This window comes from Dermochelys coriacea, chromosome 7, assembly GCF_009764565.3.
Source record: "Dermochelys coriacea isolate rDerCor1 chromosome 7, rDerCor1.pri.v4, whole genome shotgun sequence".
In the NCBI taxonomy this organism is placed as follows: domain Eukaryota; kingdom Metazoa; phylum Chordata; order Testudines; family Dermochelyidae; genus Dermochelys; species Dermochelys coriacea.
In genome coordinates, this window is record NC_050074.1 from 29119338 (window position 1) to 29147025 (window position 27688).

The window sequence follows — 27688 nt, forward strand, 5'->3', positions numbered from 1 at the left end:
GGTGCCTTTCCCAGGCACGTCCTTTCAGCCCGATTCCCAGTCTGGCAGAAATCTGGGGGAGGTATGAGACCCATGTGCCTGTCCCCTCTATCCCCATCACCTGTGCTTCCTTCCCTGAGCTGGTTCCCAAGTCAGTTACCCCTTCCAGGCTTTACCTGGCTGGAGCTCAGCCTTCAGGCTCTGACTTCCAAACTCCGCTGGTGCCAGGTTCTTCCTTCTGCCTGAGCAGGATACTCCCAGCCTTCTAAACAGGGGTGATTCCTCTGGTCTCACAGCCTTTCCTGCAGCATGTTCTCTGCACAGATCCTTACTCTCTTCAGTCTCTGCCACAGCTTTGTGAGCTTCCCCCCTCTCTCCTTCTTCTTCTTCTGTTTTAGGGCAAAGCAGACTCAGTTCCTGAGTCTATCACTGCCAAACACAGGGCACCATAGATAATTCAAAAATTGAAGTCTTTCATCCTTCCCAGTAGTCTTAAAGAATAGCAATATTGCTTTTTTTTTTTAAAAAAAAATGGGGACCTGTTTTCCTAATGTTCTTAGTATGTATTGCAGCAGAAACTTTGATATTTTAAGGCCTCTACGTTTTTATATAAATACCCCCCCCCCCTTCAATGGTACTCTTTGCTCTCCCCCGAGGAGACAATCAGTTGTTCTCTACCCCTTTCCCCCCTTTATAGGGGAATCAGCTGCCTTCCTTCAGGCCCCATCAAAGTGGTTTAATGTGGCACAGATGGCTCCCACAGTCATCAGGTTGGCTGACCCCAGGCCTCCAGCCCTTAAGTGGCAAGCCACCCTGTTTCATTAACCCATCCCAGCTGGATGTGATTATAATTTCAAATGATCTATTTCCTACCTTGTTTTAAGTAGAAGATATAATTAACAGCTCCAGGCTGGCCTGATTGACCCCATCTTAAATATTAATCTACCAAAGCTTGTTTTCTTTGTGTCCAGTGCTGTCATGCAGGAGGGCTGTATTTTTGAAAGGTAACATGTAAGAAACTGAGTTGAAGCTGATCAGTAGGTGAATTTGAGGTTATATCTGAAAAATAACTGACCTTGTATGCTGAATATCTTTGGACTCTATTGACATTATCAAAGCACCTAGGAGCCCTAGTCAGACCCACTGAGGATGTGTCTTCATTATAGAGTTAACTCAGGCTCCTGTTTGTTGCCTCTAATCCCCTTTCCATCCACACACAACCATCTCAGTCAAATTTAGTGGCATTTCAATCCAGTTTAGCTGGCCCGGCTGGGCTGTAAGCTAAACCCTGGGTACCACTTTCACTCAGGTTGGTAATCACTCTCTTTGCAGGAAGGATACAGACTAAATCACTTGAGAACTGATAGTTCTACAATACCTTCCCACAATTCCACCCGTGTGCCCGCAAGGACAGACTAGTTCTCCCTCAATTCACTAGGAAAGAATCATAGAGCAGCTTTGCTGACTGCATCCCAAAGAACCATGGGAGATTTCTCCAGAAATCCTAGTCACACATGCGGGTGAGCGCAGCACCAGCGTTGACTCGGTAACTGGGGTATGGCTTTGCAATGACTCCATTCCCAGACTGGGCTAACCTGAGTGCTCAGACCCAGGTGCCAATCACCCGAGTTAACTCTGGAGTGAAGACATACCCTAAGAGAAACTGAAGAGAGATTCACCTGTTTGAAGACTTCTGAATTACATTTTCTCTGGTTCTAATCCTATTGACTTCAGTAGGGCCACAATTTCGCCCTCTCTGTGTGGCTGTTTTCCTCTAAATTAGAGAGGTTATTCCCACGTGTTTAGTGCCATTTGTCTCCCACATAAAGGAAAATTTTTCCAGTTTATCTTGTATGCAGATCGAGAAATTGGTGTCAATGATAGGGAATAGGCCACACAAAGTAAAACAATTGCACCCTGGCATATAAGGGATAATGTGGATTTGGCCTGCCTAGTTTATTGCCAGGAAAATGTCTACTGTTTCTAATAGCTCTAATTAATATCTGTGCTGTAAAATGGAGATCCCTGCAACAACTCATCTGGGGGAAATTAAGAGGAAGAAGTTCCACTGATAAATATCGTAACAGGAGGGTTGATACACAGGTCAGAGAAAAGGTCTGTGTGCTTTTGAATGAGCAGAACCATTTTAGGATACAGTCAATTTGATGAATATTCTCTGCTGTGTAGAACGAGAGAGAAGATTTTTTGTGTAGCAGAGAATATTCCTTAGTTTAGTAGGAGAGGGAGCTCTGGCATGCTGATAGGCTCTAATACTAGGTTGTCTTCTATACTGTCAACAATCGTTTGCCACAGCAATTAATTGTGTGAACGAGTGCAGTATAATTTCCTTTGGTATGGAGACCAGTGGATTCATTCCATGCACTTGGTGGATATAATACAGTGTTTTATATATGGAATGGGGGAAATAAACAGCAGACCCCAGATTTCCAAGCCTTGGCAGTTGGGCAACTATATGAGACAGCCAGGGACCTAGCTATAACCTCTACAACTAGCAACATACATAGGTGCTTGGTGTACATGTGATAGGAGCAAACGGAATGTACAATCTGTAGACAGCCAATAAATCAGAGTTATAGATCTTCCTTCCGTGCTCAGGAAGGAAGTCAGCTATTTTAAAATCTGGGCTTCTTGTACATATCCACAGACAATGCTCTTTCTTGTGAAGAACAGGACAGGAAAAGATTTTAAAATGATTTCTTAGACCTGCTTACATCTGCTGCTCTATCTGAATCTCCTTAAAATGCTCTCTGCCCCAGTCTTAAATAACCACTCCAATGCTTTCTCCAGGCCCTCCTGTTTGCAAAGTTTAGGTCATCCAACCAAGGAACAGAAGCAATGCTGTGTGACTAAGGTGACCAGTCAAACTCTGTGAATGCTATTAGTGGGCCTCATGAACAATCCATAAAGTTTGCTGAAATTTTGTTCACCTGGATGATTCGCTGAACCATTGCAAGTAGCATGTTTAGTTTAAAAAAAATCATAGCCTTTCACAGAAAAACTCTACAGCAAAAGAAATTAAATTTGTCTGATTACTAACTGCGAATCTGAAATCCACCTCTACTCCACACACACAACTTGGTTTAAACTTATGTGAGAGATGCGATAATTAGAGTACTGAAGAGGAGTGTAACCTTGTTTTTCAAATAAAATGATTAAGGATTCAAAGAACACACCTTGGAGTATCTTATTTTGAGACTAACTTGATGGTGTAGGGAGAGTTGTTCACTCACATGAGGGATACCGTTGACTTCACTGGGACTTCACGTGGGTAAAGATTACAAGAACAGGCTCGTAATTAGGTATAAAACTTGGAGATCTGACCTAGAGATGAGTTTGACCCAGGAGCCTTTTATGATTTTAGCTTTTTAATTGCTTGAATTATTTGGCTGCAGTGTCTTCTTTCCTGCTGGGATCTGGCACTTGAGCAGGGGAGGGAGTTCTGACATGCATTCATGCCTGCCTATAACTTTCGGTTCTTTAGAATACTATATTTATTTAAAATGCCCCTCTGCTTCACAACAGCTTGGGCGTCTGTCTGTTCTAACCAGTACTCCTTTGTAAAATGGAGGGAAATATTACCTGCAAAATTGTTGTGAAGCTTGATTCATTAATGTTTGCAAAGTGCTGTTAGAATCTCTTAGAAAAGGCATTACAGAAGCACAAAATATTATCTGGGATATTTAGATTCAAAACTATGCAGATTTGCCTGGTTTGGGCCATCCGTTACAAGCTATGAATTTTACTTAGCTAAGGTTTGTTAGACATTTCATGAATCTATCGGTTGAGCCTAAGCCCAGATTTCATTTTTGCACCAAAACCATGAACTCAGAGAAAAATGCATATGAATTGAAAGGGAAAAAAGATCCCACAAACCTCTGTGACTCAAAATCCCTGATTCCTTCAATGCTGTAGTTAAAGTACAAATGATCTCTTGCAACATCATCCTGTGCAAGGAATTAGTGGTTCTATTGTAGAGCTGTGATGCGTGCCCTGGAATATGGAATGCAATGACCTCTCATTTGCATTGTTGACTGCATTTTAGTGTCTGTTTTAGCAATTAGCTAAAACAGGCTATTTTAATTTAGCCTCCCACTGTGCTAGGGATACTATTTTCTTGTCTGCTAAAAGTAAATTAATTTACACAGTTGACTCTCTACCTGAGGAGGGAGGGAGCTAGTGTTAGCTTTACTGGATTTGTAGTTCTAGGTGACTCAACTCCACATATGTCCTGAACACACAACAGACTCTGCTCCTGGCATCCCTCCTGAAATACATCCATTTTCTTTGTGTTGTGTCTTTCGGTAAATGCCTATTTGACATCTGTGCTATGTATCTCTGTTGAAGAGGCTGCTGATTTGTACACAGTGTTTTGATGAATTTGCAAGCAGTGTTGATGTTCTGATTTCCAGCAACCAGTAGTATAACATTATGCTAAAAGACAGGTTTCAGAGTAGCAGCCGTGTTAGTCTGTATTCGCAAAAAGAAAAGGAGTACTTGTGGCACCTTAGAGACTAACAAATTTATTAGAGCATAAGCTTTCAGCATCCGATGAAGTGAGCTGTAGCTCACGAAAGCTTATGCTCTAATAAATTTGTTAGTCTCTAAGGTGCCACAAGTACTCCTTTTCATTATGCTAAAAGAATCCAAAGTAGCTCTCTTTACTAGTTTGCATACCAGCACTGGAAAAGAATGAGACACGTTTTTGTTATTTGGCTAGACTGCTGGGTTGAGGATAGCAGAAACAAGATGTGATAGCCTAAATTGCTGAATTAATAATAGACAACTCCTCTCCTTTTATTTTTAGCTTTTTCATTAATTGTTTGAAAAGCTATTATCTTCACTCTATCAAGTGTACTGCTGCAAAATATTTGGCTGCTCTTCTATGGCTGAATTTTTTAAACATTTTTTCCTGTGAAAATATTTTTGCTAACATTTAAAATATATTTTTCACTGTTGTAGTTTAGTGTAGCTTGAAGGAAAAAATATTGTGTGAAAAAATCTGGCAAAGTACAGTGAGGAATCCGAACAAATGGAATTTGTGCTAGCTCAGTATTTATTTGTCTGCATATATGTGTCATGTGACTATAACTTGGTTCATTATATTGGTTTTTGTACTCGCATATCCTTAAGTGCTTTCCAGGGATAAGTTGGATGGTTGTGGTGACTGTGTACGAAGACATAGGATTTGCTCAGCAATGTCTTGTACAAATCTTGGGCTATTACCAAAAGAGGGAATATTGGCAAACTCACCAGGCTGGCCCAGTCTTCCTGATTTACATCTTGGCTTTCATCAGAGCTGTGTGGATCTTCAGTTCCATGTCTCATCCAAAGGATGCACCTCTCTTAATTCTAACTGTGCAGTATCCCCAAATTACGGAGCTGCATTGTCAGCACTGGGGATGGGCTAAAGTTCTGGTGAGGGGCATAAGCAATGAGACCTAGTATTCTAATATGGGTTGCCTAAAGCTAAACACCTCAGTCTGTATTTACCCTCTTAAAAAGGCCTTTTTGTTTAAATGCCTAAAGATGGATTGAGGTGTGTAACGTTCTTGTCCTGTTGCTTACAGCCTGTGAGAGCTCTTCTGTTAGAGCTTGTCTACACTACCCGCTGGATCGGTGGGCAGCGATCGATCCAGTGGCAGTCGATTTATCGTGTCTAGTATAGACCTGATAAATCAACGGTTGAGCGCTCTCCTGTCGACTCCATCAGAACGAGGAGCGCAGGTGGAGTCGATGGGAGAGCATCAGCTGTCGACTTACCGCAGTGAAGACACCCCAGTAAGTAGATCTAAGTATGTCAACTTCAGCTACGCTATTCACATTGCTGAAGTTGTGTATCTTAGATTGACCCCGCGTGGTAGTGTAGACAAGCCCATAGTGTTGCTTTCTGTGTTGCGTTACTTCATATGAAGGAGGGGTAGTCCCCCTGTAAGATAAGCAAGTAGGTCATCATTAATTATTGTGTAAAATACTTAATTCCCTGAGGCTTCAGTTCAGAATGGAAAAAAAAAAAAAGGTTCAGGTTAGTCTCATTAAATAACGAGGATGTATACACAGTTTAATTTAAAATTGAAGTATTGTTCATATAGTGATAGCTTTAGATAGTTAATTAATATAGACGCTTATATTTTTGGTGGTACTTTCACAGATCAATCAGAATGTGGAGACCCAGAGAGCCCGCTTGCGAGATGACATCAAGGAATATAAATTCAGAGAAGCTCGTTTGCTGCAAGACTACACTGAGCTCGAGGAGGAGAACATCTGCCTTCAGAAACAAGTGTCTGTCCTCAAGCAAAACCAGGCAAGTATTGAAATAATCAGCATGGCTCCAGGTTGCTCCTGTGTGCTCAACATGCTACAACATGCCTCCATGCCCATTAGCGCATGTGCAGCCACATCTCCCCACCCTCAAAAGGCCGCTGCTGGCTTTCTGTCCATTACAAAATCAATCCTCTTGTACTGAAAGTTCTTCATGATGGTACCTTCATCTCTACTCTGCCTATACCCCCACATGGTCATTCCTTTCTACTAGTTCTTTGTTGGTCTCATCTAAGTCCTTCCACTCCCTCCTTTCCTCTGTTCGAGGCTGATCCCCTGCTACATCAGCTATTAGGAGTTACTTCCTTGCTGCACTTGATTCTTCATCCCCTTTTAAAATACATCGGCCAGTCTCACCTGTAACTAATATATTTTTGGACAGTTCTTCATGTTTGTGCTTGCTACTTTTGTTGTTCTCCTAATGTTCTGTCTTCTCTGACTCCTTATTGTAATATTTTAAATACTGCTATAATTGCTCTGCATTGTCAGATACCTGTGTGATGCACATGCTGGAAAACTAAGTAATATTTTATTGTACAGTCCTAATCATCTGCAGATTCTCAGGAAAGGTAATTATGTATTTGTAACGAGTTTAGAATTTTCTTGTGTTACTGTTTCAGACGGTAGTTAGATTGGAATTATTTCTATTCTGTCTCTCAGCTGTATACAGATGAAATACGCATCTACTGATGTCTAGTCATTTTTTCCTCCCGAGATCCTGTCAATTTAATTTATAAACCTGCATACAGCATCGTAGTTTGGGAGGCTTCAGAAAATACTGTCATGTTGCTGAGTTAAGAAGCACTTGGGAGAAAAAAATGTAGCTGTGCCTGCCGTAGAATATAGAAAACATGAAACAAACTTATTGGGATTTGTTTTTAACCTTCATTTTAATTTCTTCCCCCCACCCCCCAAGAATTAAAGGGGCTGTTCAGCAGAAAGTGGTTTTTCAACTAGGTGTTGTGGGGTGTTCCAATATATTATGTGCACCTCTAAACCTGCAGAGGGGTCTGCACAAGTTCTTTGGGGTGGACTGGCCATACAACTGGGCCTCCACACCACCTGTGTGCTCAGAATAGGGCTCCATGTCAGCCCCAAATAGGCCAGCATGTAGGGTGAGTTGAGGGTGGGCCAGGACTATGTGGATCTAGTGGCCCGAACATCACACGTTGAGGAAACACGGTTTGGTTGAGGCAAATGAATTCCAACTCATACAAAGCACTCTTACGTATAAGTTTCCCCCTCACTGAATACATTGGTCCAGATCTTCAGCGGAGGAACTGGTTTATTTGTACACACTGCATTGGCAGCCATAGTAGGTCCTCAAGAAAATCACTAGGAAACAGAACAAACAATGTTGTCCTCCTTTCTTGTTTTTCTTTTCCTCCTCTAGCCAACAGGATTTCACTTTGGCCCTGTAGGGGGAAGCAAGTGAAATTGCCTAGCTATTTAAGTCTTTGCACCCAAAGCCAATTAAACTCACTAATGCTGACTTTGAGCCTCAGCCAACTTTGTCAGGCGGTGTTTGGTAGATGGCGGTTGTTTCCAGCAATTGCTGGTTATCATTTTGTGTCCTGGATCCTTTGATAATGTGAATTACATCATAAATATACTGGTTTGGTGGGTATATTTAGAACCAAAGTAAGTAATTTTTTAATTTTTTTTTTTTTTGCTTTTCTCCATCCCATAATCCCATCCACTGAATGTTACTAGTTTTTAATTAATCCATTGAGACAACCAAAAGAAACCCTCAGCTTTTCCAGACCTTCATTTGCAAAGCAGAATTAACACAAAGGCTGCATGTCCTAAGTCATAGTCAGAGGAACAATAAATCAGATAATACAGTACTTTCCACTTCTGCTACTCTTTTTCTCTTCTAAGGAATCCAAAGAGCTGTACAAACATTAATTAAGGTTACAACACCAATGCACAACAGATAGTTTTCTCATCTGTACAACGATGAGAAAACTATGGTAGTAGTCAGATTTCATACCATATTGTCAATATAGGTTTGATTTGAAGATGTCCTAGTCTGTGCTTAGTAATAAGGCATTTTGTGTACCTTTACAATTATAGGGCCCTTCATCACTACATCACAACAGTTTTTTCAAGAGGCCATTTCATTGGAGTTACACATAGTGAATCAGGCTCACAGCGTTTAAAACTTTGGTTCTAAATATGTTGAGGGTTGAGTTTGTGTGAAGTTTGGCACACAGATTTACTGATCAAACAGGTAGCTGTCATTATATGCTAGGGAAACCTGTTGGGTGCTGCCTCTTTACAACATGATGCAAATCGTAATTATTCTAATTAATTTGGAGTAGATCAACATCATTTAACAGTTTCCTCAGAAATTGTTTGTCAAATGTACTCTCAGAGGTAGATTAAATGAATGATGTCTGTAGTCATGGTGCAGGAACTAGAGTTCAGAATCTAAAAATTATTCCCCTTCCACCATAGTTAACTAAATAAAATGTACATCAGTGAAGTGTTCTGAGATTGCTTTGTGAGCTCTTACAGTCAGGCGTTTTAGTGATAGTGTTTTATCATATGTTCTCTAGGTGGAGTTTGAAGGCCTAAAACATGAAATCAAAAGGCTTGAAGAGGAAACAGAATTTCTCAACAGCCAGTTAGAAGATGCTATACGGTTGAAAGAGATCTCAGAACGCCAACTTGAGGAGGCCTTAGAGACCCTGAAGACTGAGCGTGAGCAGAAGAACAACCTTCGTAAGGAGCTCTCTCATTACATGAACATCAATGACTCTATGTACACCAGCCACCTGAACATCTCTTTGGATGGACTCAAGTTCAGCGATGAAACCACAGAGCCCAATAATGATGAAATCATGAATGGCTTTGAACAGAACTGCCTCAGCAAAATTAGCAATGGCAAGAATAATACATCCACGCCCAAGAAAAATGACAGCTTTCCTCCAGCCCCAAGCCTAGTCTCAGATCTTCTGAGTGAGCTAAATATATCAGAAATCCAGAAGTTGAAACAACAGCTTGTGCAGGTAAATGTTAAGATCCTAGATAATAAATCTGTGTTACACTAGCAGTCTGAGATTACTGTGGGGTAACCCAGTCTTCTCAAAAGATCTTTTTCATTCAGTTACGCACAGTCTGATGGGTCTCCTGCAAATACTAAAACTGGAGCTTTTTGATCTGTCATAATGTACTTAATATGCATTTACATTTAACTGTACTATAATTCCTGTCTAATGCAATTCATAGTCTGATGAAAATGAAATCCATTTTAATTTGCTTAAGAGTCTGCCATGAATTGTCATTTGCATTTTCTATATTATAATCAAGATACCCAGTATTGAAGAATATAAAAAAAGGCACAGTTTTGGGTTGCCTAGAGCTTGCTGAAAATTTTCTGATGTAAAAAATGGGATTTAATAAAAACATGGACGGTAGGGGTTGGGGGAATGTTGGTTTTGACAAAATTTTTCATTTTTTCAAAGTGAGAAAAGTATTCGGGGGGAAATCCCTAAATTGTTTCAGAATTGTGAGAAAATGCCCACTTAAAAAAAATAGTAATACCCCAAAAAGTGGGGGAAGAAATATATAGTGGAAAAAGGGGAGAACTTTATAAAGTGAGAGTAGGATTCCCCCCCACCAAAATTCAAAAATTTGATTTAGAATTTTTTTTATAGAAAAACACAAGACCTAGTTTTGACCAGTTCAAGAATTCTCTGAAGGTTTAGTGCCCTGTGCTGCAAAGTAAGGTGACAATAGTTTGATGTTTTACCTTTTTTTGTTGCTAACAGGGCTAATCTGGGGTTGGTAGTGCTATGCGAAACTGCCACTATTGACTGGCTTCACATTTTTTTGTTGTTGTTTTTTACAGTGCCCAATCATTTCCTAGGCACTTTATGGGACAACACTATTTTCAGCTTAGCTTTAACTGAAAGGATAATGGTTTTACTAAGAGGTCCAAACTGTGGAAGGGGAAGGTAAAACAGGAAAGGGTATGTTTGTTTGAAAATCCTTAATGGATGTAAGAACCACCCTATGATGCAAATTAATAATGGTGCCAATAGGTTTTAAGATTGAGTTTAATGTAAATGGAGTTGCCTTTTCCACAGAGTGTAAGGGACCAAGTTTCTGCAGTTGTATGATCTTTTATTGACTATTTACCATTTTCTCATTTGATTGTACAGAATAAAGCTGCACAAGTATTTGCTTCCAGAAAATTAATGTCTGACTTTATGTATTTCAGATGGAAAGAGAAAAAGTTAATTTGTTATCTACACTCCAAGAGACTCAGAAACAGCTGGAGAACACCCGGGGAGCCCTTTCAGAGCAGCATGAGAAAGTTGGAAGGCTCACAGAGAACCTTAATGCGATGAAAAAACTCCAAGTCAGCAAGGAACGTCAGTCTGCTCTTGACAATGAGAAGGAGCGTGACAGCCACGAAGATGGAGATTATTACGAAGTTGACATCAATGGGCCAGAGATCCTAGAATGCAAGTACAAAGTGGCCGTGGCAGAGATCAGTGACCTAAAGGAAGAGTTTAAAGTCCTTAAGGGCAAATATGAAGAGTGTGAGTCTAAATATGAGGAGGAGAAGAGCAGGTATGAGACTGAAAGCCAAGCTCTTACTGAAAAGATCACCTTGTTAGAAAAATCTAATAGGCAAGATAGAGAACAGGTAGCCAGACTGGAGAAGGAGCTGAAGAAAGTAAGCGACGTTGCTGGAGAAACACAGGGCAGTCTCAGTGTAGCCCAAGATGAACTAGTCACGTTCAGTGAGGAGCTGGCCAATTTGTATCACCACGTCTGCATGTGCAACAATGAAACTCCAAATAGGGTGATGCTGGATTATTACAAAGAGGGTAAAGGAGGACGCAGCAGCCCAGAGGGCAAAGGTCGAAGGTCGCCAATCCTGCTCTCTAAAGGGCTGCTATCTATAGACCTAGGAAAAGCAGAGAATGGAAGTGGTGACAGCAGTCCATCTCCAGTGTCATCCCTCCCATCTCCTGTGTCAGATCCTCGGAAGGAACCCATGAACATTTACAACTTGATCGCTATAATTCGTGATCAGATCAAACACCTACAAGCTGCTGTGGACAGAACAACCGAGTTGTCCAGGCAGCGCGTTGCCACCCAAGAACTTGGGCCGGTAGTGGACAAAGACAAGGAAGCTTTCATGGAGGAAATCCTGAAGCTGAAGTCCCTGCTAAGCACCAAGAGAGAACAGATAGCAACCCTGAGAACTGTACTAAAGGCCAACAAACAGGTGAGCAGGTTTTGCAGGCATGAAACCCAGGGTTTTACACACCTACATCAAAAGCAAAAGCATTAAAGAAAATTTGGCTAGAATGACCCTTGTTGCCATTTGCCACATGCGTTAGACATTGCAGTCCTGGGTGAGATCCTGGCTCCATTCATCAGTGAGGCCTGGATTTCACTCCATGTACATAGTCTAAGGGCTGAAGTTTTGTGATGCCGAGCAGTCTAGTGAGTCAAAACCTTGACATACTTTTGCATTTCATGAGTTCCAGTTTAGCTGAGATGACAAGAGAAATAGAAAGTGGCTTCTGTCTAGTGCCAAGGGAATATATGAATACATTCCTACATAATGTAACGCTATTGGCATCTTCTCTGAACTGGAATAGTGGGCTGTTGAAGATCAGTAGTAAGTATACTGACAAAGCATTCTGGGCAAGCTTCATTAGTGACAGCCTAAAACATAGTAGGTTATATGTAATGTAATGGATCAATAATCATTGAATTCACTGAAAATAAAAGATAAAAATTATTTTCTTATTGAAAGAATTATGTTTGCTGGTCTTTTAAAGGGATTGTAAAAAGTATGTCTTTTCTAAGATTTCACCCACACACACACACACACACAAATAATTCAAACACTCCATGGTGATGAGAATGGTATAAGAACTTAAAAAAACAAAACAAAGAAAACAACAACTCCACCCCAGAATAAGGGAAGAAAAACCAGGAGAAAAAGAGATTTTTAAATTTTGGAGACTGGATTATGTCATTTTGATAACCATAGTAGCACAGCTGGATTAGAATAATTGTGATCAGCTATTTCTAGAGTTTACGATGACAAATGCTTCACTAATTAATCTAAAATTAAGGTAATGTAAATTCAAATTTATCTCAAAGCATAGATGTTAAGATAAATAATAATTATATAGTACATTTATTTCAGAAATAGACTTATACTCATCTTGTTTGTAATATTACTGTTTGAGAAATGTAATCTATTCTGAAAACTGGTGCAGTTTAGAAGCTATATGTAGTTGTAGTCCCAATAACTTGCAAATCGAGATTAAGTCCTCAAATTATACTGTTTAACTTTTTGTATCTTTGTTGGTGTAGTATAGTACTTACACTTATAGTAGCATTTGACTCAACAAAGTAGTGTTGGGAATATATATATACAACTAACTAAATACCTTCAGGCTGACCTCTTTGGGATGGTGCTTTATGGTTAGAAACACTCTTTTTGTGCTCCAATATCCTAATATGCAATTCATTTTATCTGTCCAGGAAAAGTTGACTAGAAGCTTAAAATTTCAGTACTAAGTAAATGCTCCATTGTATGAATGGAGATTAAAAACCTCTTGGCTAACCAATTTATGAAGAGTTTCATTAACTGGTACATTTTTGTTCTTCTTGGTAAACAATAGACTGCAGAGGTAGCCCTTGCCAACTTAAAAAGCAAGTATGAAAATGAGAAAGCTATGGTTACGGAGACAATGATGAAGCTGCGTAATGAGCTGAAGGCTTTAAAAGAAGATGCTGCTACTTTCTCTTCTCTGCGAGCAATGTTTGCTACAAGGTAAAGAACACATGAACTCTTTTTGAAACCCCCAAACACTGCTTGTTTGTATGTGGAATAAATAGAATGTATTAGTTACAAGCAGCAGTATTAACCATGCAAGGATGCCATCATATCTGAGAGGAAAAACAAAAGAGGGATGCCTTTTTTCCTTCACGTTTCTGCTGTTTGAAATGTTTCATTAAAGTGATCTGCAATTATATTTTCCTATTGCTTAGGATAATGACAGGGATATAGGGATATAGCACTCTGCTGTAACAAATTGTATTGACTCTGGAATGGGGGGTGTTCATAATGTGAAAATCAGGGGAGAGAGTGACTAGCTTCAATGACTTAAACTCAGGTTGAGAGGGAATTATGTTTAAGAACATAAAATAAACACTACATAATGAAGATACAGCTATAATTGAATCCTGCTGGTACACAGAGTAATATGGGAGGTGCTAGCAAGCACTGAAGAGTATATGTCTATATATTAATAAACTAAAGAAAAAATATTCTTAGAGCTGTAGATGCTGCATTTGGCACCTGTCTCTCATGCCATTTACAAAGTTAACCTTATCAGGGTCGCTGCACTACTTTAGCGTGGAATTTGTTTCTGCCCTGCTTAGCTGTACTTTGTGGTGTTCCTGGAGAACATGCTGATATGTTACATGCTGTAAATGGTGTGAGCATTCCATTGTTGATCTGCATGTTACTTGGAGCTGCCCATCACTGACTTCCTCTCTTAAACCTACAAAACTTAGGGTTGGGGGAATGTTGGGGGAAACTAGTCTGAAAAAAGCTTTATCTAAAGTAGGCAGTTCCAGGTTGTAGTTTAAAAAACAAAAAACAGAAACAAAAACAAAAAAACCCTCACACCTCTTGGAATAACCGAAGGCTATGCAGGGCTATCTAAACAATGCAAGATGAGCAGGGCAGGTGTCATAAAGACCACCATTTAATGTAACTCAATAGTTTGGATAGCTAACCACAGGGGAGGACAGGTCTTTGTGCGTCTTTACGCTAGGTACTTCCTATACCTTTTTCTTGTCTGCTGTGAGCAGTTTTTACGCTGAAAGGATTTTCTGTGCTATGTCAAAAAGTACCACAGTGAGGAATAATGGGAACATTTGCGAGGACTCTGTGGCTTCATCTTCAGTGCACTTGAAAGGATGGCTCTAGAGCAGCACTCCTGGAGGTACATCACTCAAATGATGATGTTCAGGCAAAGCGCAATGTCGGATCAACAGCAATACTCTCTTCCCTGCAATACCCTGGCATTTGGGCTTGGCTGAGAAAGAGAAACTGGATATGGAGATGCTTTAAGGATGAATAACTGGCAGATCATTTTCCTACACAATGTAATACCCAATACAGACTTTTTTTCTTGTATTGTCCTTCCCTTGTTTATCCTTATTTAACACCGCCCATCTCCCTGGGTGTGGTGTTCTGTCCCACCTTAGAGACCACTTAGCCCTGGTCTACACTGAGGGGGGGTTGACCAAAGATATGCAACTTCAGCTACGCAAATAGCATAGCTGAAGTTGGCATATCTTAGGTCGACTTACCTGGCTGTGAGGACAGAGGTAAGTCGACCGCTACCGCTCCTCCATCAACTCCACTTCTGCTTCTCACGTTCAGGGATCGATTTATTGCAGATTTATCAGGGATCAGTTTAGCGATAAATCGCGTTTGGGGATTGATTTATCGCATCTAGACGAAATGCGATAAATCAATCCCTAATAGATCGATCACTACACGCTGGTCTGGCAGATAGTGAAGACCTGCCCTGAGAGAGAGAGAGAGAGAAAAGGAGTCTGCTCTATAGCCTTAGCTAATAGCCCAATTAGCTTTTAGCTCATATGGTAGAGGCTCATGCACTAAGTTCCAGAGGCTCCAAGTTCGATCCTGCCCGCCGACAACCGGGGTCTGTTGGCGTTACACTTGCATAGGCCTGGACCAAATCTTCCCATGGATACTTTTAGATCAGTGAGAAAATGGCTGGAAGCAGGAAGAGGAGGGGGTGGGAAGGGAAAATAAACAGCCAAGTCATAGAGTGAGATGCTGCAGGGAAAATTTTCTTTTCTGTTTTCCTGCTTCCCAGCTTATTGGCATTGAAAACTCAACCCTGATCTTTTACAGGCGAGAAGGTGCTTATGTACATGCGAGGGGGGGGGGGGAGGGCGCATAGAGAAAGCTGCTGGGAGGTATAGACTATGAGCTTGAGCCTGCAGCCTTTATGCCCAGTGAGGTAAGTGGGGAATTTGCATGAATAAAGAACTCAGGAATGACTTGTTTGCTTAACGCACTAGAGACCTGCTTGCACAAATGAATAGCTAACATTTCTGAGATCCCATTTTACCTAGGCATTGCAATGAAAGAGCAATGAGCTGTCAGTAAGAGCACAGAGTGACCCTTAGAAAGCAGAAGACTGCATGGATGGTAATTCAGTGCAATAGCCTTTCACATTTGAACACCTGAATTCATACTGTATCTTAAATCACCCATATATGAGAGCAATAATCCACCCATCTGAGAAATTCAGAGACTTGCGCAAAGTTACCTGGGATTATTTTATATCTAAACTGAGGCTAAGTGGCAGACTTGCATGGAGCTTGCAAAATTCCTCTCTTCCCACAGATATGTCCCTCACTTCCATAACTAGTAAATTCACACACACACTGTGAAGAGTTAAAGATACTGGCCAGGGGAGGGGAGGAGAAGGAGAAACACATCTTTGTGCAGAGTTTAATTACTGGGATAGCTATCCATGTTCAAAGCTTCATCTCATCCAGTATGTTGTCTTCTAGTAGTGGCCTGCATTCCTCCATTGGATGCTACAATGGCTGAGATAAGCATGGATCTATATTATCCACAGGGAACTGGCCATTTTGTAGCATATGAGGGAAGGTGAAATAATAAATAGGTGTTAATGATCTGGGCATGAAATTAGGGGTCTAATTTTCTTTAAAGTAGGTTAATCCTACTAATTTGACAGTACTATTAACTATTTTCAATAAATAATGAAAACGCAACAGGACTTGAGATGTGGACAGGGGAAGCCATGCAAATCAGAGTTTGAAAAATAGCTTTTTCCATCAGATATACCCTTAATAATTTAATTTTTAGGGTAGTAGACTCATATAAATGCTGGAATATCTCCCCTCACTTAAGGTGACCAGATAGCAAGTGTGAAAAATTGGGAAAGGGGGGCAGGGAAATAGGTGCCTATATTATTTTAAAAAAAAAAAAAAAAAAAAAAAAAGCTCCAAATATCGGGACTGTCCCTATAAAATCGGAACATCTGGTCACCCTATCCCCAAGTAAGTAAATAGATAGACATACGCTCATTTATCAAGCAGTCTTAAAATAGTTGAGTAATAGAAGATAAAAGAACAAGCAGAAAACTATTTAAGGCCCAAGTTTTAATAATTGTGCACACAAAAATTTGCACGCAATTACTATCCATGCAAATGGAGATCAGAATATTGAGGGATAGTCAAAATCTGCCATATTGATCTGAAAACGGAATTTTTCCACTTAATTAGGACTCTAGTATTTATTCATGAATCAATTCATAACGGTCAAATATTTTGTTGTTAATTAGCAAACTCTCCCCATTAGAAGAAAGATGCAATAGGTTTTCCATTTAAAATGCCAAGAGAAAAGTAAACTGAGTTTTCTTTCAGCTTTACAGTTGCTAATTGGAAGCTTGGATGGTTCTAAATGTTGCCATGCAACAAAGACTTGAACGTCTGTTTATTTTCCTGACTGCGGTAAATGTTAGCTAGACACTGTCTCCAGTTTTATTACTAATATGAAGTGGTGCTTTTCTTTTCTTTTTTTTTGACCTTTTAAAGGTACCATCCACTCTTATAGTTTAGCTGTCATCTGAAGCAGCTGTTGAAAGTGTATATTTCAAAATCATGAATCTCTGAAAAGTTCTTCATATAAAAATACACTGCCCAAGTTAACATTTTGGAATCTGGTGTATATCTTAGGAACATCTGCACCTAGAATTCTAAAAAAGCAAATCAAGAAAATCTGTGTGCTGTGAAAAGATTCAATCTAAGATAAATGGTTTGTTCTTAAAATATACTCATAACTTGAAAGCATAGTTGCATATAAATTTTATTTTTTGAAAAAGTAAATCATTGCAAATTGAAAAGAAAAACTAAATGCCCTACAAACCACTCTTATTTATTAAAAATCTACCCAGTGCTATTTAGCATGTTGTAAATTGGTAGCTAACTTGATTAATAATAGTTGTTTTAATGCATATCTCTGTGATGAATTTATCAGAAACAGGAAAAGTTCTTGAAATGTAGTGTACACACATTGTTTAGCTGTTTGTTTATTTTATCCACAAAGAAGCTGGTAAAATAGCACACATGTAGAGAAAACTCAAATGAAACGAGATCTTGTTTCATACATTTCCAGAAAAATATTTTAATCAAGAGGCTACTTCCAAAGAGCTATAAAGCTGTCAGTGAGGTTCCTGTGGTTAAGGGCCTATATTAGCAGCACCAAATAAGGAAACCTCAATAATGAATGTAGAGGATTAATTATTCTGGAAGGAATTTTTATACAGGAATCTTATCAAATTTACACTTCCAAGTAGCTAGTTTTAAAAGTCATCAGATCTAAGGCAGATATTTAAAAGCACATAAGTAGTTGATTCTTTTTACAATTATCAAGTCAGGTTATTTAAACTGTGGTTTTGTAATTTATTTGTTTAGAAGCTTGAAAATAAGATTTCTTTTCTATGAAAAGGTTTTCCTGTAAAATTCTGATGAGATTGAAATTAACTTGGCTAAAATTTAAAGGTATATGTTTCTAGACTGACAGTTATTTACAGAAAAAGTTCCAAAGGGCTTCATTTCCTAATGAATTAGGCTCATTATGGAACAAAACACAATATTAGAATAGATAAGAAATATACCAACCTTGGAATTTAAACAGAAGTTATTTTTTTATTAATTCAGTAAGGAAACGTGGAGGAAGGAGACTGCAGCCTTCCTGGCAGTTGCTTTGAGCCATTTGCACCCAACTGGGAATAAATCAAAACACCATGATTGTAATTCTCCAGCAGTCCCTAATACATGGGAATGGTGATTCAGCAGAGGTGCAGGGATTTACAGCATCTGAGGGTAAAGATCAAAAACACATGCTAGAATGAAAGTGTGGTTATAAGAAGTTGACTCGGTGAAGAACAGAAAATAACTGGCCCACAAGTCATTATTTAAGAAGCTATTGTACTATGGCAGACTAAACACAGGGCATTATTGCAGATTTGGGAGAGAAGCTTCAGTTATTCAGGAAAAACCCAAACCCTGATCAAGCAGGTATTAATTAATCACTAGCATAGAAAAGCTGAAAGAAAGGAAGATCTTTTGGTTTCAATTTGAAGACTGGCTATCACTGATTCCATTGTTTTACTCCTTTCTCTTGTCTGACTTAGCTTGCCCAGGTCCTAAAAATAACACTTTAACGTATTAGTGAACACACCTGCACCCTTCTAAAAAACCCACTGAACCCAGGATGTGTACATATGAAAAGTACATAATGATTTTTTAGTGTGACCCTTATCATTTCCAGGACATAATTGGCTGCCTTGTGAATAACCTAGATTGCAAGCCCCTCAGGGGAAAGATTTGTTTCTTTAGTTTGCACAAAATTCCTATCTTACCATGATTTTCCTCTATTCATAACTGAACACAGAATTGGCCAGGTCCCTACCTACAAACACTCAGACCCTGCTTCTTTTCAGGCAGGCTAGTCTCTGGAATTTTCTGTGCTGCACTGCCTCTCTCTCTTTGCTACTCCTCTATTTATATCCATGATTTGGAGCAAAGGGCCCAGATTTTCAAAGGCACTTGTGCATTGCTGCCCTCGCTCAGCGTTGCAACTCCTAACTCATTTAGGAGCCTAAATCTCACTTTCAAAAGGGATTTTACGTGCTTCAATCCCATTGACTATTGATAGATTTTAGATTCCTAAATCCCTTTTGAAAGTGAGATTTAGGGTCCTAAATCATATAGACATTGCATCACTGAGTGAATGCAGCGATGCCCAAAAACCTTTGAAAATCTGGGCCAAAGAGACCAACCTGGTCTTCAAGTCAGTGTAACTCAGTAGAACAGTCTTCACTCTGCCCCACAAGGACTTGACTCTGACACTTGGTCACCTTACAGCACTAATAATACAAGAATAAGAACAATATGCCAAGATTCAGCAAGAAGACCATAGCATTAAGACTTACTGTGCCAGGAAATAATGCATGCAAAGATCAAAGCAGCTAAGGATATAAGCAAGATATTATTTCAGGATGAGAAGCAAATATCCCTTTAAAAGGGTGCAAATTCAACTGGAGACAGAAAAGCAAAATGAGACACTTATCCATTCCAAAGACAAAACATTTTCAAACATGGTGTTCGTGTGTTTTATGTTAGAATCTGAAACCTCAGATCAAATAAATCCATTCAGACCATTCTGCAGAAATATTCTGCCTCTTCTTCTAACAGAAGAAAAGTACTTTAGTTCTGCAAGGAGGACAAAATGAACACTTGCAGAAAAAAGAACTTTGCCACAGCATTGCAAATTCCCTGCTTCAGAGTGAAGGTTGCTGAATCCGCTGAGCAAGAGCCTGAGGAAAATGGTTTTATAGAACATCAGCAAATAGAACCTTACAGTGAATCTCTAGAGGGAAACCATCTTCCCAGAAACTAAGAACAAGTGAGAATGAGATGAGAATAGATGTTTTCCCTCCAGAATGAAGATGGAACAGTAACTAAGAAATGGCATCCTGCAGAGAGTAGATGACTTTGACAAGCAATGTGCAAGTGCACCTAGATGTAATTAACAAGCATCCTGACACTCCAGTATTTCATCAATAGGAGGTGAAGAAGACAAACTCTGCAGCTAGTCAGCAGGAGGGAAGATGACATGTATTAGAAAATGCTGGTAATGTGAGGATAGTGCATAGTATGAGACTAGTATTAAAATAGGAGGAGACTATTCCAAGAAGGCTATCAGAATAAGGGAATCAGGCTGTGACTTCTACCACCCAAACAGCAATTAATAAATGATTACTGTTCACCATCACAGAGAAGGCATCAAATTGGCGGTGTGAAAATGAAATGAAGTAAACAAATTTAAACACTGGCAGAGTGGTTAAAATAGCAAAGCTAATTTGGAGGCTATCCTCTTGTTCAGATATCATAGGGCCTACAGAACATGAAAGAAGAGCTTAACAATGGAAGCTGTAAACTGAACCAGAGCACAGTGAAACTTGCATGTAAGAGACATACATAACTAAATAAGAAAAGGAGTACTTGTGGCACCTTAGAGACTAACAAATTTATTTGAGCATAAGCTTTCGTGAGCTACAGCTCACTTCATCGGAAGCTTATGCTCAAATAAATGTGTTAGTCTCTAAGGTGCCACAAGTACTCCTTTTCTTTTTGCGAATACAGACTAACATGGCTGCTACTCTGAAACATAACTAAATGGGCTTCATATTGGACTGGGACAGTTTTGGAACAAGTTGTAGAATATTTCTACATTGGATAAATGCTCAGTTCAGAGAAGCCAGATGGAGAACTGTGATCTTGAAAACTGGCTAGAGTGGAGTCTCATAAGGCCTGACTAACAGGCATTTCTCTCCCAATTTCTACAGCCAGTGGTACAGTATAGCTCAGGGGCAGTGAATGAGCCTATGTGTAACACGTTTTCCAGGTCCAGTACTGTGCACTGCCAATGTCCTATATGCAAGAAACAAGACATGGTGGCAGAAAAAAGAATTCAAAATGTATTTGATAGAAATTATGTAAAATGACACTCGTGACTTCTTGTACTGATTTATATATTTGTATGTATAACAAAAATGCACCTATCCTAGGATCTAGGCACTGCTGACAAGAAGATTGAAAAATATAATGAAAATGGCCAACAGCTTTCCTCAAACCAGAATATGACCAGAGCTTGAAAATCAATAATATTCTGCTATCCCCTTGAGGATAGCTTTATGAATAGGTTCATAACTGGAACCGGGGAGATCTGTGTTCAGATCCCAGCTCTGCCTCAGCTTTCCTGTGTGATTCTGGGCAAGTCACATATTGCTGTGTGCCCCAGTTCTGCATCTGCAACACTTGGGTAATGAGACTTCCTCACCTCACAGGAGTGTTGTAAATACTTGGCAAATGGTCCTATTGTGTGGTAATGAGGGCCATGAAAATACCCATCGACTAGAGAAAATACCAGCCCTTATCCCATGTTCTTTTTCAAAAGCTTGGTGCTGTTTTGAACTTAATGGGGAGTAAATTTTAAAGCCCCTTTCCTGGTGAGAGCCTTGACAACAACTTATCAAAATGGCAGCTTCTCAAATAGGCAGGGCCTTCATTGGTTAAAATCAAAACCTCAAGTGTCACCCAGTAATTAAAAGGTAGCTAGTGGTAGAGAGCAGCTGCAGAGGCCCTCTGTTCTGTATATGTGGCCTAGATGAAAATTAAATGGTTCATCAGGGTTAATTTCACCCCTGATACAGAAATGGGGTTTCCTGTGGATTTCTTTTAATGGTAAATTCAGTTTTTTTCAAGTCTGGTCATGACCCTTCAATAGGATGGAAGTAGGCAGACCCTTGTGGCAGAGTCCCATTGCATTCCTTGGAAGAGCAGAAGGACTGAAGGGTCCAGTTGTGTGGATCTGACCTTGGCGTTTGTATTATAGAGAATTCTCCTGGGAAATATCAAGCTGCAGAGGAGATTCTCCATGTGATTTATTTTTTAAACAGTTAATACAAATAATTTGCAAAAGTATTTGTTCCATATGGCTGAGATAAATGATCTAGGAAACTATATATTGGTTATAATCTGTACTTGATTCTTAGCCAAAGGACACCCACCCCATAATTAACTTTCTTTAATGTGCAGTTCAGATGAATTTTCAATGTAAGATGTCCAGGAGATTAGGGAAAAAATAAGAAAAGTCAGAGTCAAGATTTCCAATAGATATTTGAATTGGTTTGATCTCTAAACCCAAAAATATATAAATCTGGGGTCTTTTCCTTTTTATCTGATTGGATTCATGTATTTTTTTCAAAATACATTTGAAAGAATTCCTTTGTTTACATGGATCTGCTAAGCATGTGCGCTACAGATGCGTGATCCCACACAGGCAGACAGGTCAAGATTATGAAGTGACTTCATAAAATATTTCAGACACTGGATTAGGACTAGGACCTTGATCCTGCAGTTGGATCCACACGAATTCATGTGCAGAGCCATACTGACACCGCTCAGGATTGGGCTTCAACTTGTTTATTCACTTTGTCTTTAATGAAGGTCAATAACTCATTCACTATTTAGAGTCCAGTCCTGTGTGAGCTCCTCCACTGAAGTCCAAGTGGATGGGATAACTGCATTTCAGTTAGGTTGTGTTTTTCTCTTTTTTTTCTTTTCTTATCTTTCGGTTTGTTTTCCTTGCTATGCACTTTTATGTCAAGGCAGCTGAGGGCATACGGATACTTATCTTTGTCTGTGTATGTGTGTGTATTAATCTAAATTAAGTGAGTTGGGAGTTCAACACCTTCCAGGATTGAGACGTTAGTAAATGAAGGCTAACTTCTATAGCCCTTAGACAAGCAAAATTCCATGAAATCCAGTGGGAGTTTGGTTTGAGAAAGAATCACAAAATTTGGTCTTATGTGAAAGAAAATTTGTAAATTAGAGGTTGTCCATCTAAAATGAACCACTGTAACTTGTGTTTTTCTCTCTACATTGCATGGTGAGCTAATGCAAAATATAAGCCATTTAAAACTTGGTGTTCTAATTAAATAAATTCAAATGGTGTTTAGCTTGGCTCTAAATCTTGCCTTCAGTGCCCAGTACAAACCAGGGATAGTTTTGGAGGTAGGGGAAAAAGGAAGAATCTTTACTTCTGCCCTCTAACCTACAAAGCAGCTGCGGAACTACTGTGCATTTTCTACTGTCGCCTTGGGTGGAAGGGTAATGGAGCTATATAATGACATTCACCTTCTTTTCCCTGACCCCTCTCTTCCTCCACATGCCCACCCCTCTAGCAGTATAAGCACACACTGTTTCCGCTGCAGGTAAGGGCCTCTTCATTCCTGCTGGTGATGGTGGGTTGTTAGGAATTTTCTCATAAAATTTATTTCAAATATAAAGACAGAGCTTAATATGGCAGGTCGAAGCTAATACCTCTTATAGCCATGCTGTTGTTAGTATCTGTTAGAGTCCATGTTCATTTAAATGTCTTTTAGCGTCTGCTTGGATATATTTTTCCATCTTTTAATAAAGAGGAAAAATTGTGAGACTTTAATCCTCTCTGCTCTTAATTAACAGTTTAATCTATTGTGGTAGAGGCTAAAGTAGCTGACAACGTTCCCAAAGAGGCTTCTTCAGTTAGATTTTTCTACTTGTTATGCTTTACTGCTTTCTTATAAATTTGCATTGTACTGATCACAACTGAATATGGGAAAAGGTAAATGGGTGTAAGTAAGTGCAGGTGCCAATAACTACATGGGTTGCATTTGCAAATACAGATCTTAGCACAGTAGAAGAACATGGCAGAACACATGATTAAAAACATATCAGGATTAATTAACCATTTTGAACACACTGAAGTTCAAGATTAAAAATATATGCAGAAATAAGGAGAGATTGGCATGTGCAGTAAATAATGCTAATGTTAAACTGCTTTGGAAAATGAGATCTTTAACCCTAGAGACATTGATATTCGGCATGCTTTTGATTTTGTTTTTAAAGAATAATTTAGCTTTAGACATGGACATTTTAAATGTTTTTAGTTTTAGTTTTATGGAGCCCTTCAGGGATTTTCCTCTCTCTGTATCTTGAGTTTGAGGTTTTTTATGGTATTGCTTATTTAAAATTTTACAAAGTGGTGGTTTCCTTAAATTCTTGTTTTCCTGGTTAATCATCAGTGATAAAGTAAGCAACATCAAAGCCTTATGTTCAAGGTCTGCATCATATATAAGAGTAGCATCATTCCAGTCTGTTGTGCACATACTGTTATTTATATAACGGTACGTGCACGTACTGTTGTCTATATAACAGTACGTGCACAACAGACTTGAATTATGCTAATTTTATTTTCCTTTGTAAGCCTGAAAGCTCAATTATCCCAACTACATTTCTGCTGCTGCTAGCAAGAAAGCACTACCTATATTAATGAAATAGTGTGAGAATAGGATGGATAAAAAAAAACTCATCACATTTTTAAAAACAGTAAATCATTTTCCATTGTCAAGTTTATAATAGCATTCATTTGATGTTTAAATATTACATTAGCAAAAAGCTTGATGGTGCAATGGTTGCCTTTTACAGGTGAAATCTTGGGATTTAATTACAGTTTAGATCACCCATGGACTGAGTTTGTTGGCCTTATTCTAGTCCCGTACAGGCATTTGTCCATGTTACCAAACTACCACCCAGTTTGGCACAACTGACAGCCTTTGATCAGGAGATGCCTAGATAATCCTCAGTTTGCAATGTTCCTGCTATTAAGGTGCATTAGCAAAGCTGTATGGGAAGCTGTATTCTGGTTTTCTGCAGTGTTCTTGTTCCTAGCCAGCCTTTCGCTTTCAGGAGGACTAAAACTGAAATCCGCTCCCCTTCATTTGTCTTTTAATACAAATTTTGCAATGGAAATCAAATGAATGGCTGCAGCAGTTATAAATAAGCCTCACTGTAGTGAGGTTGGGGGCTGAAGTGTGCAGTTCAGATTGAAAAGAAATTGTTAGTTTGGTTGTATCTGCAAATGGTTAGAAAAGCAGAGATATTTTGCTCTGATGTTCACCCTGTGTGATCCTGTTACCTCATTGAGGACTGAGGGGTAGGTGTAGCTGAGGATAGCTGCTCTGTGCAGGATCGGTTTCCAGCAGTCCTGCACTAAGAATGCAAGCAGTTTAAACTGGGACCAAATTTGGCCTAATGAATCGTCATGTTTTAGGGCCAGATCACATTCTGCTGCAGGGGAAAAAAACAAGAGGTCACAAGATACTATGAAAACTCCATTGGCTTATGGTAGCCAAGTTTCCAAAGAGTCAGGTTGGGGGAAGGAGGTGGTAGATTTGCCTCCTCATGGTGTCCACCCAGTGTGTGCTCCCTCTTCCAAACATCATGGATGTCCCAAGAACTGAAGGGAAATCCCACAGATCTCTGGCCATCCTGAGATCTTTAGTCCCTTTGGGCTATTCCTTGTCCTTTCAGCCTCCCCCTTCACCTTTTGGCAACGAAATCCATCTCCATATGCCAGCATAGAGGGGATGGTGCAGCAGTTAGTGCTGATGGGGTCCAAATGATTCTTTCCTGTGAACATTTCCCTGCAGGATTGCTGGGACATGCTGCATAAGACAGCTATTGCCGGCCACACCCACCCCATTGTCCTCATTCCAAAGATGGGAAAGTTCTGCAGGGAAGCTTACGGGGAGGGGAAGGGAAATGATGGTCCTAAAGTTTCATTTCTCCTCCATCCAACATATTTAGGGACACTTAAACTTGTTTCCTTTTGCTTTCTTCCTTCCTCAATATCAGTGACAGATCAGAGGGGATGACTTGGCCCATAGTTTGGGAAGTATCAAGTCTGGTTCCTCTAGTTTTTTGGAGTGTTTTTTTCAAGTTTGCCTTGGAAATATCTGTTGTATTAAACTCCTTTTCCTATTTACTCAGGGTCTGAGGTAACCATAATTCTTCGCCACGCCTTCCTGTCCATGGCATGGATTTTTAAGTCTTACAGTTGTAGTCCTTTTCTCTTCAAGCTTCTTTTGACAGAATCTTTCCATCTTTCCTCAGTCTTCCACATCCTTTCTTGCTCTCCTCTTCCTCCCATGCTTTCATTTTTCTCCCATTCTTTTCACAAGTCCAGACCACCTCAAGCATACTCTCTCTAGCACTATCTATCACTGAGAGTCCCAAGTTTCTTCCCCCTAATGAATTCCAGACACGCTTTGTCAACTCTCCACTTACCTGCCATTTGTCTCAGTATATTGTTTTCTACTATCTGTACCTTTTTTTCTTCCATCTATGTAAGATTCATCTTTTCCAAACCACAGAGCAAGCAGGGACACACACATGCAGCATGCACTTTTCCTTTCGATTTGGTACTTAATTACAGATCCCACAGCACTCCTGCCACCTTTTTCAGTGCTGTCTCAGCATACTTGGGTTCTTCTTTTCAATTTTCTGGATTCTCTCCAATAGTGCTAAATGTATTCCCTAAGTTCACAAATTCTTTTTCCAAATCAGCTTAAGAACGGCCATACTGGGTCAGACCAATGGTCCATATATCCCAGTAACCTGTCTTCCAACAGTGACCAATGCCAGGTGCTTCTGGGGGAATGAACAGAACAGGCAATTATCGAGTGATCCATCACCAGTCATTCACTTCCAGCTTCTGGCAATCAGGAGACTGGAGACACCCATGGAGTTGCATTCCTGACCGTCTTAGCTAATAGCCGTTGATGAACCTATCCTCCATGAACTTATCTAGTTCTTCTTTGATCTGTTATACTTTTGGCCTTCACAGCATCCCCTAGCAATGAGTTCCACAGGTTGACTATATGTTGTATGAAGAAGTACTTCCTTCTGTTTGTTTTAAAACTGCTGCCTATTAATTTCATTGAGTGATCCCTGGTTCTTATGTTATGGGAAGGAATAAATAATACCTTCCTTATTAATTTTCTCCACACCTGTCATATCATTTTATAGACCTCTATCATGTCCCCTCTTAGCTGTCTCTTTTCCAAGCTGAAAAGTCCCAGTCTTTTTCATTTCTCCTCATATGGACAGTATTTCACACTCCTCCACATTTTGGTTGCTCTTTTCCAATTCTAATATCTTTTTTGAGATGGAGTGACCACATTTGCAAGCAGTATTCAAGATGGTGGCATACCATGGATTTAGAGAGTTGCATGATATCTTATGTCTTATTATTTGTCTCTTTCTTAATGTTTCCTAATATGGTTAGTTTTTTTGGACGGCCGCTGCACATTGAGCAGATGTTTTCAGTGCAGTATCCAGAATGACTCCAAGATCTTTCTTGAGTGGTAACAGCTAAATTAGACCCCATCATTTTGTATGTATAGTTGAGATTGTTTTCCAATGTGCATTACTTTGCATTTATCAACCTTGAATTTCATCTGCCATTTTGTTGTTCAGTCACTCAGTTTTGAAAGATTCCTTTGTAACTCTTTGCTTTGTACTTAACTAGCTTCAGTAATTTTGTATTGTCTACAAATTTTGCCACCTCATTCTTTACCCCTTTTTCCAGATCATTTATGAATATGTTGAACAGTACAGGTCCCAGTACAGATCCTTGGGGGACATCACAATTTACCTCTCTCCATTCTGAAAACTGTGACCACGTAACCAGTTATGGATCCATGAGAGGACCTTCTTTCTTATTCCATGACTGCTTACTTTGCATAAGAGCCTTTGGTGAGGGACCTTGTCAAAGACTTTCTGAAAGTCCAAGTACACAATATTCACTGGATCACCTTTGTCCACGTCTGTTGACCCCTCAAAGAATTCTAAT

General features: G+C 39.6%; 1 protein-coding gene across 3 annotated transcripts in view; it reads left to right on the forward strand.

Annotated features, from left to right (window-relative positions):
- BICD2 (BICD cargo adaptor 2) overlaps positions 1-27688 on the forward strand; it is a 173120-nt gene that overhangs the window by 120885 nt on the left and 24547 nt on the right. For all 3 annotated transcript variants that reach the window (XM_038410551.2, XM_038410550.2, XM_043518484.1), the window contains exons 3-6: positions 6149-6301; positions 8880-9332; positions 10547-11566; positions 12984-13135. In XM_038410551.2, coding sequence (XP_038266479.1) covers positions 6149-6301; positions 8880-9332; positions 10547-11566; positions 12984-13135 — 1778 coding nt within the window. The remainder of the gene's footprint in view (positions 1-6148; positions 6302-8879; positions 9333-10546; positions 11567-12983; positions 13136-27688) is intronic.